The 18,637-nt window shown below is 39.4% G+C and overlaps 1 protein-coding gene across 1 annotated transcript in view; it reads right to left on the reverse strand.

The window, feature by feature from the left end:
• Positions 1 to 10,895: 10,895 nt before the first annotated feature.
• Positions 10,896 to 18,637, reverse strand: part of PDGFC (platelet derived growth factor C) — a 136,039-nt gene continuing 128,297 nt past the window's right edge. The window contains exons 5-6 of the mRNA XM_082314783.1: positions 13,137 to 13,354; positions 10,896 to 12,454 (exon numbers count right to left, since the gene is read on the reverse strand). Of these exons, the coding sequence (XP_082170909.1) occupies positions 12,338 to 12,454; positions 13,137 to 13,354 (335 nt within the window). The 3' untranslated portion in view covers positions 10,896 to 12,337. The remainder of the gene's footprint in view (positions 12,455 to 13,136; positions 13,355 to 18,637) is intronic.

The raw sequence follows: 18,637 nt of genomic DNA on the forward strand, positions 1-18,637 counted from the left end.
GCACTAGAGGTGAAGAGGTGCATGAGTCAGGCAGCACCACACAACACACAGCGCTTCTCTCGGTGGTTCCCCAGTGTGCCTTTGTGCCTACCCAGCAATAAAGAGGATCTGTTTGTGTTTGCTATTGGGTGAATGAATCCCATATTCATATGGCTGATACAACTAACCTGACTGCCAAAGTACTTGGAAATAGTCTTAAGTTCTCTTTTACTGTCTTCTAAAAGGACAAAGGTATAGGCAAAAAAAACCAACCAAACAAACATCAAAAAGTTTTCCAGCTTTAGGTAAAAAGCTGAATATTCCACAACTAATAAAAAAATAATTTTAAACATCTCTTGCAGAATGAATGCATCACATTATTTTCCTGTTCTTCCCACATGAAGCAATTTATTTCACCCATGGAAAGCTCAGGAAAATGTACTTCACAGTATGTACCTCTGGGAAACAACTTTGCTGGAGCTCCAATAAAAAGAAAAAGTTTAAAACAGCAGAAAATTAAATATAATGCCTCCGATTACCGAAAGTACTACACCCACAGTAAAAATGAAATCAAGCACAACAGGCAAAGGGAACACCAAGGAACTTAACACAACAAACAGAAGACTAAACTTTCAAAGTAATGATATTCCTGATTGCACAGTGGGAGAAGATTGCTAAGAGATGTACCCAAGCTAGTTTTTTTAAAAATTAATTTCTGCTTGCTAGACTTGAGTCTCAAAGTATTTATGTCACATAAATGGCAATTGCAGCAGCTCACTCCAGCTGCAGAGGTTTAGGATTTGCTGACTTAAATAGTAAGAGACTGGAGCTGAAGAAGACATGCTACAAGAATTAGGAAATAGCCAATATATTAAAACTTTTTTTTTTATTTAAAGCTAAATATTAGCCAGTTTCTCAAGTCACAGTAAACATATCACAGGCCTGATCCTAAGTTTTTATGCATATTGTATCTTTTAAGCAAATGCTGTCTCTTGAAGTCTTCCTCAGCCATGTGCAACTACAACCAGCTCTTGTCATTACACTCTTGAATGGCTTTTCAGAAAACAGCAGACAGCCTCTCCAAATCCCTGCTCCACCTTGCAATGTTTTCCTCTATGCTTTGCAAATAATAGGCAAAACACAACATGAAACGGGAACAGTTGGGGTATTTGGTTTATTGAATTTAAACATAATGCATGTCTCCTTTTAATCTATTAAATGCACGCTCCACAGTCAGTTTGAATCTGCTACAAAAGCTGTTCATTTTCTCCTTGCTGCAGTTCAGGTACCCAGTATACAGCTTTCCCAGCCAAGGAAACAATACTTGGGCCGGGCCTCCAAGAATTACATCTTATCTGCTCCAAAGTAAATCTGCTCAGGCAGGACAAAATGTTTCTGCTCAGCGGCTGTGAAAGCTTTATGCCTAAAGACATCATGAACGCTCTCTACCTCCTCCTCCATAACAACATCAGTGATAAAACCCATAGATCACACAATGTTGCTATAACTATAGAAAAGTTCACTTTTCAGTTTACACTGTCAAAAGTCAGGTGCAGCAATCAAAAATCAAACAATAAATTTTGTCTATAATCCCACTATATAATCCCAGAGTCAGAAGCTTGCGTAATATGACAAAATTGAGTATTTTCAAGTACCCAGGTGGCAGTTAACTCCCACTACTACATTTCTTTAAGATGGAATAACCATCCACTGCTTCACGGATGGGGTGGCACTTCCAGGGTGCAGCCTTCCGCTCCACGCTCTTTCTCCACAGTCTCACTGACTGATGTCTCTGAGCTACAAACTTTGCCATTCAACTCCAAAAGCGGTTGTCTTCCTGAGAGGTCTCTGAACATTTTCCCCCCCCAAGAAGTTCACTGCAGCTTAGTCCCACCAAAGCCCCCTTCCCTTCACTGTCACAAGAGTTCAGTCCCTCCATATTCAAGCTTGCAATTGCCAACAGCAGATAGTGGTTGACAGGCACTCTCTGCATTGCCCAGTCTTCCTCATGCACTCTATGCTGCCTTTAAAAACAACCAGGTTTTGGCAACTGAACAAATTACCAATGAACAAATTAATATCCATCAACTGAGTTATAATGGACCCTGGATGCAGTCGTAGCTAGCACCGATGCAAAATGAAACGCACTACCTTGACCCACCATTACGGCTGAGGCCTACCACTAGTAACTGCAGCTGAGACCAATGCTGTACTCTTTCTGATGGCAGGATGGCAAAGACAGTAAAACATACAAGAAAAAGAAAAGGACAGGAAAAAATTCTGACAAAACCTTCTACTTCTTTTATGACTTGACAAAATAATGATGACCAGAGAGAACTGTGGGAGCTGAGTTTCCTTCTACAGCCTGAGAGAAGCCATACCTCACAACACATCCAAAAAACCAATGCACAAGACAGCACATTTGGTACCCTGGTGGGAATGCATGGCAGATCTCCCGCAGCACAGTATATTCTTTGCCAGGATCCTCCCTGTCCCTGGGGGCATTCCGGGGCAAAGCCAGACAGGTCAGTCAGGAGTGCTCCTGCCTCAGTGGCCTTTGCGAAGACTTTTACATAGGCGCAGGTGAGCCCCCTTCAGCCTGACAGAGTCAAGGTGCCCATTAACAAGCGGGTCTCTGCCACGCTTGTTTTTAGCGTCTTACGCTGCCGGGCAGACTCAGAGCAGTGTAAAACTCGGCTCATCTGACTGCAGTTGAGACACACACCCTAGCCCTCCAGAGCGCCCCCGTGAACGCCATCAGTCCCCAAACATGGCTATCTTCCTCTGTAAACATCACCTTTTGCCTTGCGCTTAGTTTCTTCAGTCTTCCCACACCTGGGTCCCTTTTCAAAGATATGTTCCTGCCCTCATTTTCCTTTTGCTCAAAGGGGAGATTCTCAAAGGCAGTAAAGTCAGACCCTACAGCCCACTGGCTCCCAAGAGGTCCTAGGTGCTTCCCTTAAATTTGTGTCTGTAAAAAGAGTTTCTCCGACTCTTTCATTTTTCATCTGTAGAGATCCCGAGCTTTTTTATTTGCACGGACTAACTGCTCTTCTCCGCTTACTAATTCTATTGCTTAACTACACTGACACTGATCTGAAACATCCAAAAAGACTGAGTGTTTCGACTTTCTGGGGCCCATTATCACAGCTTGAAGGCAGGGAGAAAATGCATAGGCTCAGGCGGTCCAGATTCACTGCTTGTATTGCAGAAAAGAATATATGAAAGTGAATAAAGCTAAATATTAGATTATAGGATCCTTATTTTAATCTTCTTACATTTTCCTATGAGACGGAAGGAAATTTAAGTTTTAAGAGACAAAATAATCCTAGCTGAGGAATGGGAGTCCCCTTTCTGCCAATTGGGAATGATTTCTCTAGCCGTTTTCCTGAAACTTAAAAATAAATCTGTACCTGGCCTCTTCTCTTGCATTTAAATAAGAGTGCTTTCATGACCTCACTGCTTAAAACTGTCCCACAGGTCACTGAGAAGAAATTTTTCACTGCGGCCATCACTCAAAGCGACCTTCAAGGAGACTACGAGGGCAGCCAAAATTCTAAAATCCGTTAAGACTACTTAAAATAGTTGAACACTAAGCTACCATATTTAAGGCAACAATTTTACCCCACCACACAAAGTGGTTTGACATGATCAAGTGTTAGTTTAGCAGTGATATGTTAATGCGGGTACTTTATAGAGTGAGTTATTTACATAGAGGATCTTGTTCACTGTTTTTACACTGGAAAGAATGCTGCCCTTACTGATTTAAATGCCACCCTGAAGCATGGGTAAGGGGAACTACAGCATTGCTTAAATAAATGCTCTGTTTGCTGTTTCACATTCCCATGGGGCAAAAAGAATTTATAACTATCAATCAGGATAGTTTAACTAGCTCTTAATTCCTTTTTTTTCCAGGAAGAGACTAGGATGATGTCATTTGCCTTTACATATTCTCTCGAACAGAATAACAAGGACAACTCAGTCTTTGAAGAAGTGGATCCTTTCCACAGTTGACTCCCAGGGGTACTGGTCCCCAACCCTGCATCCTGTGGGTATTTACATACTGGCCTATCCGTGAGCTGGTGGCTATCGTCGTCCTGTGTGGCACCATTCTGGCATTGCTGCCTCTGGACAACATGCCATAAAATTGCTCTGATGTCATTTCCTAAATGACTAGCAACTCCAGATCTCTTATTTGCACTTACGATATACTTTTTTGTCAGGGCAAAGTACCATTAACAAGTTTGAGAGGAAAAAGGCTATGTTCTTATGCGCTGTGTAAAGCAAAATTGAAATGCAGAAGGACTATTGGTTAAGCTATTTGGTAAGAGTTCAAAGGCTATCACTTATACAAGAAACTTGATCTTACTTGAAAAATAAAGGTGTGATTTCACACAGGATATTGGCCTAAATATAGGCCTTTTCCTATCACATAACATATGATTATTTCACATCCTTATCTTCAGTTTTTAACTTTAAAGGAATGATTAACAAAGCAGATATGAACCCTTAGAAGCCTAGTCTGGGAGAAACTGAAGAATTTGTCATCTATCAGATCGTAAACATTACGAGGCAATTCAATGCTTAAGTATATCCTTTATGGTGTAAGGAAATACTTGACTCTGTGCTTATTAATTCTTAGTTCTATGACAATTTGAATATCTCAGTGTAAAGATGTAGATTTAATGTTGGTAGAAATTGTATGTGTGCTAATCACAGGATGGCTGAGGTTGGAAGGGACCTCTGGAAATCATCTGGTCCAACCCCCCTGCTCAAGATGGGTCACCTAGAGCCAGTTGCCCAGGGCCATGTCCAGACAGCTTTTGAATATCTACAAGGAAGGTGACTCCACAGTCTCTCTGGACAACCTATTCCAGTGCTCAGTCACCCTCACAGTAAGAAAGTGTTTCCTTATGTTCAGAGGGAACATTCTGCTTTTCAGTTTATGCCCTGGGCCTGTCACCGGACACCACTGAAGAGAGCCTGGTTCTGCAAAGCATATGTAGCACATTAACAACGCTTTGTAAAAGAACAATTAGTAACTTATATTTTATCCTTCCAGCAAATAAATAGTCTGTATGACACTACTGCTTTTAGTGAACATTTCATAGTGCATACAAGAAGTGTGTTGCTTTTCCTGTGTAAATCATCTTCATTATCCCCCTGCCTTTTTGGTAGTGAAATAGCATATCTGCCCCTTTGCAACACATTAAGCTCAGGTGTGGCAAAGGAAACCAAACTTACGACATGATAACCATCCCTCTGTTAGGCAGGGCCTGTACTGAATTTCGACTCTCTCTGATCACATCATACAGAAGACACATTCACTTATTTAAGCATGCTGTGATTTACAGCTGCTGCTGAGGATATTAAGGCCTGTAATTCAAACTCTGGCTAAAGAAGTCCCAAACTACTGATTTCTGGAATTTGGAAAGTGTAACGCCCTTGTACCCTTTCATGAACATCGACCAACACCAGGAATAGAGACAAGAACGCTGAACTAGATGAGTATCTGCTCTGAAGCAACATAGATCTTTCGCTTGTTTTCTTATTCACGAACTATTAATTCTCCATAATCGACAACCAGTTTTCTAAGTGGAAGCCAGCCTGTGGCCAAGGACCACATGCAGATCATGTCTCTCAGACTGCTCCCCAAAGAGCCAGATGCCATAAAACAGTTAAGAAAGGATGCCCTCTCAGCCTACCCCCACAACCAAGAGGTGATTGTTTCTGCCTATATCAGAAATCTGTGCTTAAGCTCTGAGATTTAACTACAAAAAATAACATGAAATGAGACTGTTGTTATGGTTTACTGAATGAATCAGAGCTCTGGTTTCTTAAGCCTCTGGATGAAAAAGCTTTTTTATAGCTCAAATATACATTGTCTTTCAACATTATCTTCAACATGAGACATGAAAAGTAACTAAGGGGGTCACAGGTAAACAGATCTATCTTTGAGGCTTTGAACACGGGGTGTATCCTTTCTGGAGTACAGTGGTGGAATTTGGTACATTTGAATTCCATACGCTCTTCAGCAATATAAAGCCTGCTATGACTTCACGATAACATGAAGCCCTCAAAAAAACCCATTTCTGTCTAGCACCTCAGCACTGTAGCTGTATCAAAAGTCTGTTTAGCATCTTTAAGGAGCCATGCAAGCATAAAATGCTATATGGTAGACAGGTCACCTACTTTTCCTCACTGGATAGTATATTAGTCACAATATGATGTCACCCCAAAGGCAGAAATAACTGGGGGGTCCAGCCTTTTAACACTTGAGGACATAGAGAGTTATGTGTTTATTTTACTGTTTTTGAGGGAAATTACTCAACTTGTGACAAAAGGATACACAATAAAAATCAATTTGTGAGGATGAAAAGCAGCCCCTCTTCTGAAATTGTGAAAAACTTGAATGAAATCAAAGCTTAAAGATTATTTTCTTTTTGTCAGTCTCGCAACGAAGCATTTTAAACAAAGTGATGCAGCTAATTTTACTATCTTTCAAGTCACAGAGTTGCTAATTGTACTGATCACTGTGTGACGCTGTTCTTCAAAAAAGAACCCTAAATATCATGGCCTTCACTGGCCTTCTCTCTTAAATGAGTTTCATGTAGGTGCTGCCTGAGATCCCAAAGCACACCCTGCGGATATGACTGCAACAGGACAAGGTGAGACAGATAAACAACCTTACCAAGCTTGTTAACTTACCAGGATTCTGCACAGTGAAAGAAAAGCAAGTTTACTAAGAGATACGTGGTTTATCACCCAGTCTGAACAGGAGAGACACCAGAACCAAGCTGGTGTGGATCTGCCTTCAGCCCTGCAGAATCTGAGGAAGGAAGAATGGGCTTGAGTTGAACTGGCACTTCTGTCTTTACTTCACTAGGCAAAATAAAAGCTTGCCAAATCGGCTATACAGAAAACCACTCCAGGCTGCAGAACTTCTTGAGACTCTTATTTGAGAAAGATATGTTTTTTTTCAGAAAATAGGCCTGTTAATAGGGTATTCCCATTGATTAACCTCATGCATCTAAGAGAGCTGCCTCAACTGTGAGGGCCAGGCTTTGACTATACTCAATGAAGACAGATGAGCTCAATGAAGACGGACACAGAGCATGATTCAGAGCAGGAATCTAGCTTACACGATCTGAATCACACTTTTAAAAAAGCTGTCATCTTTCTCTCATGACTGAGCTGTAAACTTATTTTTCTTTCAACAATCTAGGGGTGTTCCAGTGAGGCAATAGGCAAACTGTCTTCTCTGAAAAGCTTTGTCCAATTTCTGCTGAAAGAAGTAGCTGTATTTTTAGTCTGTGATTTTGGCAGACAAACAAACAAAAACACTGTCCCTGAGTTTAAAAGGTGCACAAAAGGAGTTTGAAAGGCAAATTGTCTGATAAAGCATCCCATGCAAAAAACGATATGAAGAGCAAATTTACTCAAACTAATTTAAATATCATATCACAAGCAGCATCAGAAAAGTAAGTTAGTCTACTTAGCTTCAGAGCTTGGTTTGAATGAGAATCTTGCAATCATGATTCTTCTAGCATCTCTGCATGAGGTTTTATAAGAGAGCTTTTAACAGTAGCACTACTACTGTATCTTCAGAAGTCAAGCAGAAACTAAATGTTTCCAATTTTTATTTCCAGAGTTTGGTGCAATCAAAATGAAACTATTTAAGCAGCTAGTATCTGAATTGCACATTTATAAAAGTTTCAATATGGTCCTCCGTTAGAAAGGAAATGGGGTAACAGCTTACATTAGCTGATGCAGTAGCTACTATATAAGGTAGCTTTGTGCTTCTGTCTGTCTTTCCCCTCCACACACTCTGTTGTATCAATCATCCACATTTTTTTTTCTCCTCTTCTGCTGAAAAGGAGCTGTGAGCCTGTGCAACTGGGCCAACAAAGAGTAAAGAAACTTAAAAGAGTTTAAGAGCCAACAGATCTACGGTTAACGCCCTTGGTGACTAAAGTTTTGGTGCTGCTCCACATCACTCCCATGCTGGCCACGGCTGACAGGAGGGTTCCAGGAATGTGAATATCTACAGAATCCATAAAAACAAGGCTCACCATCGGTCGGCAGCTCCCCACCTATTCCTCTGGGGGGAATGATTACTTTTAGCTGAAGCCATTTATTGGGAATACGATAAAACCTACAAAATGCAGCCTACGTTATTTGGATTTTGTCTGTTTACAGGAGCTACTTTATTCCACTCAGCTGTTTCCCCTGCTTAGGCCCATTGGAAACAGTCATTTCCCTCTTCATTCCCGAACATTGATGCTTACATTAATGTAGTTCAGCAACTCACGGCTTAAAATAGACACGAACAATTTAAAAAAATCTCCACAAAGATGTAAGATCAAAGCTTGCAACTTCTATTCCACATTGAAAATCATGGGCTTTCCAACCATTTTTGTCAATCTTTTTCTACACGTATGGCATCCTTGGCATTCAGCTGCGATAACCTGTAACTGTGAAAGGCACCGTTGTTTGCTTGTTAGTAATTCATGATTAATATCTTCAGTTAGTTTTTACCACACTTTTTTTCTTAGAAACAACAGAACATAAACAATAATAATGAAGCAAAACCCTCAGAGGAGCGTTTCCCAAACGCTGTGTGTAGCTGTGGGTGTAACAAGCCTTGGCTCGCCTTGAGGCCGCAAGAAGTTAATGCTCCTCCAAACACCTGACTGAAAAATTTCATCTTTGGGTAAGAAAATCTTCAGAGGGAGAAATTAAAACCTCTCAATGGGGGAATTTTAAGCAAATTAGGAGAGGTAGAGTTAGGCAATTGTTTCTTCAAGTATAGTGTGAAATAATCCCTTTATGCTAAAACTCTACCTCCCATAATAAGTACATTTCTTATGTGCAATTCTGAAGTTTTATATCAAGTATATTTTTGAAAGTTTAAGACCAAATACCAGCAATGTTCAAGGCATCCCAATTAAACCCAGAGCCGTGTGTGTCCCTGTTCCATCCCTTCCGCCGGCTGGCACCGTCCCCACACCGCCTGCCGAGCAGCCTCGCACCTGGGGCTGACGAAACCTCCCAAGGGAGGAAGGTGTCAGGGAGCTACAGGCCTCACCGCAGGGGAGCTGTCAGCAAATTAGGAGCTTCAGCAAATTAGGAGACTGCAGCCATCAGCACCGTTTCTTTCTTGCCCTTTTCTGCTGTATTTCGCCCCAGCGGCCCTGGCCTGGCCTGGCCCACCCACGCTCCCTCACCTGTCTTTGCCTGGTCCCGCATATTTTACCTCAGCTCAGCCTTTCCCGCCAACAGGAGGTCACCAACGTGATTTGTTGTTGTGACAGCAGCTCCCCTGCGCTGTCAGAAGGATATCTTCAAAACATTTTAAGACTCTTCAGGATGCAAAGACCACGTCGAACTCGGCAGGATCTCTAGACCAAGCCTACGGCATGCAGTCAGGACGCCGCATGGGTGCATGCCATCAGATCACCAGCAGAAGTTATCCGCTGCCGGGGGGCAGCTGCTCTACCCAGCAGGACAGAGGACATAGCACAGAGCGGGAAAACTGCACCCTTCATTGCTTCGCTTGGTTGGTATCTTTCCCAAATCCCCTCCTTTAAAACGACTGATCCCGTCCATGCTCCTTACCAGGGAAGAGGTGGAGTGCTAAATCCCCTGAACATCTGAGGGGAGGTGGAAAAACAAAGCCTGGCCAGGGGTAGTGAGAAGACACAGCTTCAGCACAGAGCCAAGGAGGCGGGAAAGAGCTTAACAATGCTTGGCAAGAGGATGGCAAACAAGAGGGATGGTGATTTTTGGATCAGATGAGAAAGTCACCACTGTGAAGGGGGATGTAAAGAGCAAAGGGATAAGGAGTTCAAATGCAGGTCTACAGCAAGCAATTGGGAAGGAAACCAGTGCAAGAAATGGGCAAGGAAGAAAGTGAGCCAAAGCCAGAGGGGGGCAACAGAAGAAATACTTGTGACTTTTGCAAAACATTACCCTCCATACCCTGTACAGTTTTAGAAATTGCCCATTCTTCTGCTGCCATCAAATACCTACCCCAAAATGCATGTCATGCCTTCTTCCACTAGCAGGTGTACAGAGGATGAGGCCTCCTGCATTTCCTACAGCAGAAATTTCTGTAACGGAATGACACTTTTCAATTCTTCTGCTGAATTATGGTGCCAGAGGCTACGATTTCTGCTTTTATCTCAACTTGCTTTTCAAAAGCTCTTTATATCACAAAAAAGGGACAATATTAATGCAAAAAAATCCCAAACATCCCTGCAAAACACTCTTTATTCTGGCCAAAGACTCAAAATTCAAGTAAACCAGGTTTCTTGTGTGACCATAATTCTGCATTCTGATACAGGGTTAATGTTCAGTCTGGATAATTATATGCCACATTTACTCCAGATATTTTTCTTATTTAGTAGGAGGTTGAGGGTGGGGCAAAACAGACCAGCTAAGACAGAATCAGAAGCCACCTGAGAATTTTCCAGAACTGATATCAGAAAGTCATACCAACTTGCAAAACCTCCACATTTTCATCAGAACTCATTTTCATGATGGAAACAATAACAGAAAATGTTATTTCAATTTGATGGCTTCACATCCACAAAATTTTGAACATTTTGAATGTTTATACAAATAGCACCACATTCCTTCTCTTCTCTTTTTCTTCTTGTAGATTTACAGTGAAACAGAATTAATAAAGCAAGTGGAAGTCTTGGTAACAGAAGACTTTTGTTTTCATAACTGACTTTCAAAATGGTAAGTAGAAAATCATCCTCTTTAACTTTTCCTGTTATTGTCTATCGAACAAATGCAAATATGCAAACACACAGAAACATGTATTCTCCCAAAATTAGCATTATTACTTTATTTGGTGATTCATTACAATCTGCAAATCCAATAGTCAAAAAAATAAACTAGGCATAATGTTAAAGCATTTTACAAGCAAAATACTTTACTGTTTCCTTTTCAATTTGCATAGGGTGGGATAAGTGTATTGGTTAAAGAATATAATGTACAGAAGAACAAAACCGTAGTTCATCAAACTGTACTGAAGAGTGTTACGATCCAGTGAGTGAACAGTAATTAAACAGCTATAACCGTCAATGGAAAACCATACACTTCAACATTAACAAGGCTGCCTTCCCAGGACCATGATGCAACATGAAGGCTGCAAGCCACTGGGCTGCTTTTCTTACGTTGCAGATCATCCTACTTCAAAGAAATCAAAGAGTTAAACAAGCCAGAATGCATCTATCTATGCTCATTTCTTTTCTACCGGAACAAAGGCCAGAATGGTGAGAGGGAATTTTTAAAGTCAGCTTCTGAAACCACTTACAGTAACGTCTGTCTCTCATATTTTCAGTGTCATGGAGCTAGCAAGCTTAGAGCTTCATCCACAAATCTCAGTTTATTATTATTGTGCATCCAGGTAAAAAATTGTATTTTTTCACTGCGTAGCAACAAACTGCAAAGAAATCATGCTCCTTTCCCATTGTAACCACATCTCTGTTCCTCCAACTGTATAAATCTGGCTTTAAAGTCTCACAAAACTAAAAAATAGTTGATCTAGGTTGTAATAAAAAAAGAATATTAAATACCTTTGGTAAAAATAGATATATTTAACAAGTTTAGAAAAGCAAATAGTTATATTGTCAAAAAGGAGAGTATAAAAATGTACACGATAAAAAATAACAAACAAACAAAAAAATCATCAGCCATAGTAGTAAGAATAAAGGCGCTGTTCTTTTCAATGTTTGCTTCCTTAGCTCACGTTATTGTCCAGTCTTCTTTCTAAAAGGCAGGAGCTTTACTAGAGCGTGTGGGAAAATCCAGTCCTTCCTACCAGCATTAGACAAATTAAGTTTAATTCGGAACAAGACAGTCTGTTTTAACCCAAGTTTATACAACAGAGAATGCTTCGATTTAGAGTACATAGGAGTAGTTGAACACAGAAAGATTGATTTCAGGTGTTTTCAACCAGAGGCCAGATGTACTGGAGCTGTAGAAATGAGACAGCCAGCAGGATCAAGTCTCCATGATGTGAGCCTTCTAACTTTATTTTTACTCCTAAATTATAAATCCATGTATTGTCAAGAAAATTGTGGGGGACAAAAACAATACATATATTTTAAATCCCTCATTGATGCCTTTCTCCCATCCTTTCACTGGGCCTCCAAACAGAGCTGTCACACAACATATAATCCCAGTTTGGCTTCTCCTCTTTTTAGAGCTCACTGTAAATCTTGAAGATGGAAGATCCCCAAAGCAAACAACTGAGATTACAGAAGGAGATAATGCACAAGCCCCATAATAGAATCAGCCATTGATTGAATGTGCTTTGAAAGAAAACAGCACAATTAAATCACGTTTATCCTTCAGTATTCCCTTTGCACACACAGTCACACTCCTCATGGTGTTCCAAGGGTACATCTGTCAATGACTTATGCAATCCCCGGACGCCAGTCCTTGGCTTCAGCTGAAGAACCTGAAGGAGAAGAAGCCAAGCATCAAGAAAACGGCAAGTGCTTCATCACACACCTAGACTATGAGCTAGCTTGCACTGGAAGCACACCGGATGACAGGAAGCCTATTAAAAGAAATAGGCTTTCCTCAGTTGGATGTCCTCATTTATCCCACTCACTAATTATTATTCTTGCTTTTAGCTCAACCCTTTACAAAATTGATTAAAACATGTTGAACAGATACTTGCTTTAATCAAAGAAGAGAGTCTTACAGTTTCATATTTCTACTTAATTTTATTTAAGGGCTAATACTATAGTTAACCCAAAGGAATTGTTAGATAATTATATAATAAATAATTTTAGCTATAGATTTATAACAATGGAAATGGACAGATATCTGTTCCTTCATAAAGTTCACATCTACCACTAGAGAAAGCTGAACAAGGAGGTATGGTTGTGATGTGTCTGAACTGCACCAGTAAACAAATACCTGAGGAAGGACTTAATAGTTCTGCAGAAAAATATTTTAAAAAGAAAGATATTACTTTTTTACATAACACTTCATTAAAATGGTAAAAAAATACTTACTATAAGTGCAATACATAAAATTTTAAAATATTAATATTGGTGCATTCCTATAGTAAAAATAAATTCCTTAATTGGCTTTCAGTATTTCCAAACATGCAAATGTAAAAAAGCGCATACCTCATGGTATTTTTTGGTGACCTTTGTTGGTACACATTGGCACTCATTGCAACTCTGATGACAACAAGCACAGTTTCCACCACAACGTTTAACCAGAAGACACAATGGCCAGAAGATGGTGTCAGTTCGCTTCAGCTCCTCCCTCAGTGACACTGAGAAGTTGCGAGGAGTACAACTATATAGCCGCACCTCCTCCTTTAGGAGGTTGAGATCAACCACTGCAAAAAGACAAACAAACTGGTGCTTTTCTCATTCGTAATCCAACTTCATTGGTGGTAAACCAACTTCAGCAGTGCAGACCCCTTGAGGAAAGTTCATTTTTGTGCAGGTGGTACAGGTTCAGCACACAAGTATAATACTGCAGTTATATGAATACCATGAAACCTAAATGGAATGATCGTTGTATAGGAGTATTCACTAATTATTTTATAATTCTGGCAGAGTTGGTTTAAATTAAACAAAGCAAGCTTTGGCTACTATGTTCCAATAAATGTTTTATCAAATCAACCCTAATGGAGTTCCCTTCATTCACGCTCATGCTCTAAGCTCTAGTGTTGCTATTCTGTATTAATTTTGGATTGGAGAAACACACACAGCAATTAAGAATCCTGCAAACCTCCAAACACATTTCTAATTCATTTGCATAAAGCATTCAAACTTCTTCCCTGTTAAAATTTCAATTATTGCTTTGCAAGGGCGATGTAAGTATAAAAAAAAGAATCAAACCATTTATTTCTAAGAGGAACTCACTTCTATGGACTAAGAACTTCAAGAAGTTATATCATTATCAGTGAATACTGTACAGACAACAAATAAGTGCATGAGTATGTGCATCTATATAACTATTAGTAGACTCCATTTTTCCCCTCCTCCTTCATAGCGGCACATATATGAATTTCTGTTGCTTCTCTAGGTTTCATTTTCACTTGATGTGTCTTAAATAATATACAGCTTCTCCTTGTAAGCATCTAACTTGAAGTGCAAGTTAAAGATATTAATATTTGGCACCAGTTTCCCTGTAAAATGCTTCCACTGTATCACACTAAAGTTTCACTATGCCAATGGTTGAACAGCAAGCTCATGAAAAGATCTGAAACAGGGCAAGCTCCTTCAGGTTTACCTTAGCTGCATAGCCAAGAAATAACAGGCCTTGAAAGAAGCAGTTAAGACTGGAAAAAATGGGATTGGTTTAGTGAAAAAATTAATACATTTTTTACTTTGGCAAAAAGCAATGTAATTTCATTTATTTCAGAAAAGCCAGAGTATAGTGATCACAATCTGGGATCTTTTGTCCGAACGGTTTCTCTCCAAACCTACCACCATTAAGGAACAGAAGTAATGTCTAATTCACAGGGGTACTCTATCTGGTAAAAAAGGAAAAAAAGGAAAAAAAGGAAAAAAAGGAAAAGGAAAAGGAAAAGGAAAAGGAAAAGGAAAAGGAAAAGGAAAAGGAAAAGGAAAAGGAAAAGGAAAAGGAAAAGGAAAAGGAAAAGGAAAAGGAAAAGGAAAAGGAAAAGGAAAAGGAAAAAGGAAAAAGGAAAAAGGAAAAAGGAAAAAGGAAAAGGGAAAGGGAAAGGGAAAGGGAAAGGGAAACCCTATGATAGTATGGCTACTGAGATGACTGAAATAGAGGTCTCAAGCAAAGCAGCAAAGAGCTTTAAACCAACTGTTTTTGAGCTAAATCAAGAAGAAACTATGGAAAAAAAAAATCCCAGTGCATTGATATTACTTGACAAATACTTTATAATTATTGCTAGGAGTTTGTAAATAAAAAGCTATAAAATAAAGCTAAAATATGTTCCTGATCTGAATCACCCTCTACAGAAATATCTGTTTTCCCCTCTACTGACTATGTAAAGAGCCTCTAGGTCACCAAGGAGAACTTCAGCCTATCAAGGCACGATAATACCTTTCAATTCTATTTAAACACATAAAAAATAAAGAGAATTTAGAAGCTGCATTTCTTTAGTAGAAATGCTCATTAGTACTGTCCCAGGAGCAGATCTTTGGGCAGCAATCTCATTCCATGTTTCTTCAAACATTTCTTTTGCAGACCATATCCATATACTGGTATCCCTAAGTAAGGGTTTATTGTTGTGAAAGGTCAGCTAAACACACTGAAGACTTTTCTCTGCTTGCACTTAGAGTGAATGCCAAGCTAGGGCACTTCATTCCATCACTATCAGGTTAACACAGGATCCTAAATAAACAATCTGATTTTTAAAAGCAAGAAGTGTGTAGTAACTCCAATAAAGTTACTGATAGGATGCCAGCCTGCCTCCCATGCTGCAAGAGCATTCCTTGGAGAAAGCTGAGAAGGGAGCAGAGGAAAAGAGAGACAAAACTTCCGGGGGAGAGATTCACTGTGAGAAATTAGAAATTATTTAAGCTCGTCTGATCAGCTAATAGCTCTAGGCTGAGTCATTTAGAGGGTGGACATGTCTACTTCCATTAATCAAGGACTGTGGATAGGAATGGAGTACTTCTGTCTCCTGTTACTTTTTCAAACATATAGTAAGTCAACTGTCTGAAGGAGGATAAAATACTTAATGAGAGAAACACTAGCTCTGCTAATACTTTCTACTGGTAGATTTCTACAGAGACTGACATGCTTGGTGCAGTGAATTTCAAGAAGCTAAGCTTATGCATCCTAACACAATTGCTGCTCAGCCCTTCACCATGAGAAACTGAAAATGGGAGCTGGGTGCTGATACCTCTTCCAGCAAGCCCACCCACCAGTGGGAGAGAGATGCCTGTGTGTGGCTTTGTGCTTCTCTGTTACCTCCTGCCTACTGAGAGCAGCTGAGGAACGCATCGCTTTCCTGATACTAGCTGTAGTTATAACATAGAGGGAAGGGCAATGCACTAAAAGGAGCAGCAAGTGTATTGCACATTTTGTCACAAAATTGGAATGAATTTGAACTGAACCCCTCAGACCTGCAGACCCAAATTTTAAAAAGGTTCTGTGGAAGAACACACAATCACCTCATGGCAGACAGATTTTAGTGTGCCTTAGTGTTATAACAGGCTTCAGGAGAGATGAAAAATGTCACGTTTGGTTTCCATGATTTACAATGTACTAAGGTATATTGCTATTATACCTCACAATGAACCCTTGCCCTACCTTATGTAATTCAATTTCATTAAAAGGTCTGTGGCAAATTTATCTAGTGCTTATATAATCACTTCTTTGAAGTGTGTGAATGAAGCTGTTATTTTTTCAAAGAGTATCTGTCTGTCCAAAATTTATTTTAACACACTGTGGGCACAAAGTTAGATGAGAGAATGTATATATTCCCTTAAAAGTGTTTACTTAACCACAATAAAAGGTTATGTGGATTTCCCAAGTGCACTGAGTTACAGTACCTGTTACAATGTGAACATTTAAACACTCCTTCAACTTGGCTTCCACTCATGTATCATGTTTGACACAACAGTCAAAGTTCTTTTGTCTAGCACTAGCTCAGGAGGAATGGAAGTCTCTGCAGTAGCACACGAATGGGAAACACTAAAATAAAAATAAGGGAAGAAGGAAAAAAAAAGGGGGGGGAAATGTAGATGCAGGTAGGTCTACAGTAAAGTCTGTTTCAAAAGCGTGCCTTCACTGGCACATACAACTGAAGCAACCCATGTTCACACCAGCCCGAAAGTAACTGTTCTGCAGCTGGCAATGCAACTGTCTGGCATCTTCTGGGACGTGTATCAAGTGCACTGGGGAACTCTCTTTCCCGAACATTTTTCCAGCTGGATGCTGCTCTCAAAGTCAACAAAACAAATTAAATTCTGGTTGAGGCACTTGTGTGTCGGCACAGATAACAGCAGGATGGTTTTCATTCCTAAGCACCATGGAGATGTTCCTGGGAGCGTAACTTTCATACTGGCTCCTACAATAGGATAGGGCTCTTACAAAACCCCAAACGAGGAGTTAAAAAAAAAAAAAAAAAGTCACATAACTACACAAGAAAAGTATCTACTAATGACTATGGTTGGATTGTGACTCTTCTTCTTAAGCAGGCTTCAGAATATGGTCTAATGATTATACATAGATTTCTGTGGGAAGTGATGGGATCATTTTTTTGCACAACAAAACATTTTATTTTTAAGTATGTGTAATATTATAAAAGAGTTTAGGACTATATTTAGACATCAAAGCCTCTGAACTTGGTGTTTCTTCTTTCCTGGCTAGAAGTTTTTGGAAGCACTTTATCCAGAGAAAACATCAGACACAGAAGTTCTGTGGAATTTAGGTTGTCTAAATATAGTCTTTTTCATATGAATTATTAAGTAGGAGTAGAGGACTCTCTCTACATAAAGTAACATACACTTTTAATTACATTTTCATTTAATCTAGATGTAAACTGATGTTTGTCTATGAAAGCAGGACAGTAATTTAGCTTTTACACTGAAATATTGCAAAAATAAAACTGATCTAATTATAGAATCAGAGAGTTTGAAAAAATCAAACATTTTAGGGCATGCACTTCTCCCAAACATTTCTTAAAAAGGTTTTTAAATACAGCAAACTTACTACTAGAAGGAATAACATTAAAAAAAAAAAAGAAGAAGAAAAAAAAGGAAAAAAAAAAAAGGTTTGCTTTCCCTATCTATTGAATAGACCTAACAGTTAATACTATGTCATCTCAACTGGACATATTTTCCGCCTCAGGCTATTACATTACACACTCGGTAATGCAGTCTGAGGGTGGTCCCTTAAAGATAAATGTGGCAATACCGTGATATGTTTATTCAGTGGAAAAATCTATTTCAACATCTAATTAGTAGTCTTTAAAAGATTTACTCTGATAGTTTCTTTCTAAGATATGTCTTGTAGGGAGTTGCTTTTGTCTATATAGATGTTATCCAACACCTGCATTTTAGTTTATGTAAGGCTTCATAAATTACATTTTGTTTTTCTCCCACTTACTGTATGCTTATTGCATAGATTTGGCAAATACTGAATCTCTTTAATTAGGATAGTGTTAAATGACTATCTGAAAGGCATGGTCCGTTGCTGAAAGCTTTTAAAGAGATTTCCTCCTCTTTGACTCTTGATTTAGTTGCTGTGTGCATAGCTGTAGCAATGCAGGTAGGGTAGAAGGGTTGATTTTTAGGCTCCAATCCAAGAATTAGCTGTCAAAAACTTAAATTTGAGTTATGAAAGGTTTTACTTCATCCCTTTCCTTGCTGAACAGATGATAATCTAGTTTACGATTGTCAACACAAGAGTCTATTCGGTTATGCTCATATGTTTCATTTTCATGCTGTATGGTGGGCAAGGAAGGAGGTATTGCCTGCATGCTATCCATGCACATGGAATCCATAAAACATGAAATAGTGGGCAGCATCTGGATGATATGTGTTAGAAAATTCATGAATGTCAAATGTAGATGGAAGAAACTGGCTTGCTGAACAAGAAACAGCTCCACAAGTCTTGAAATACATAATCTACTTTACATCTCATTAAGTTGACAACTGCATGATCAAACTGGACGTGGACACAG

The sequence above is a fragment of the Platalea leucorodia genome (genome assembly GCF_965183815.1).
Source record: "Platalea leucorodia genome assembly, chromosome: 6".
Classification (NCBI taxonomy): Eukaryota; Metazoa; Chordata; class Aves; order Pelecaniformes; family Threskiornithidae; genus Platalea; species Platalea leucorodia.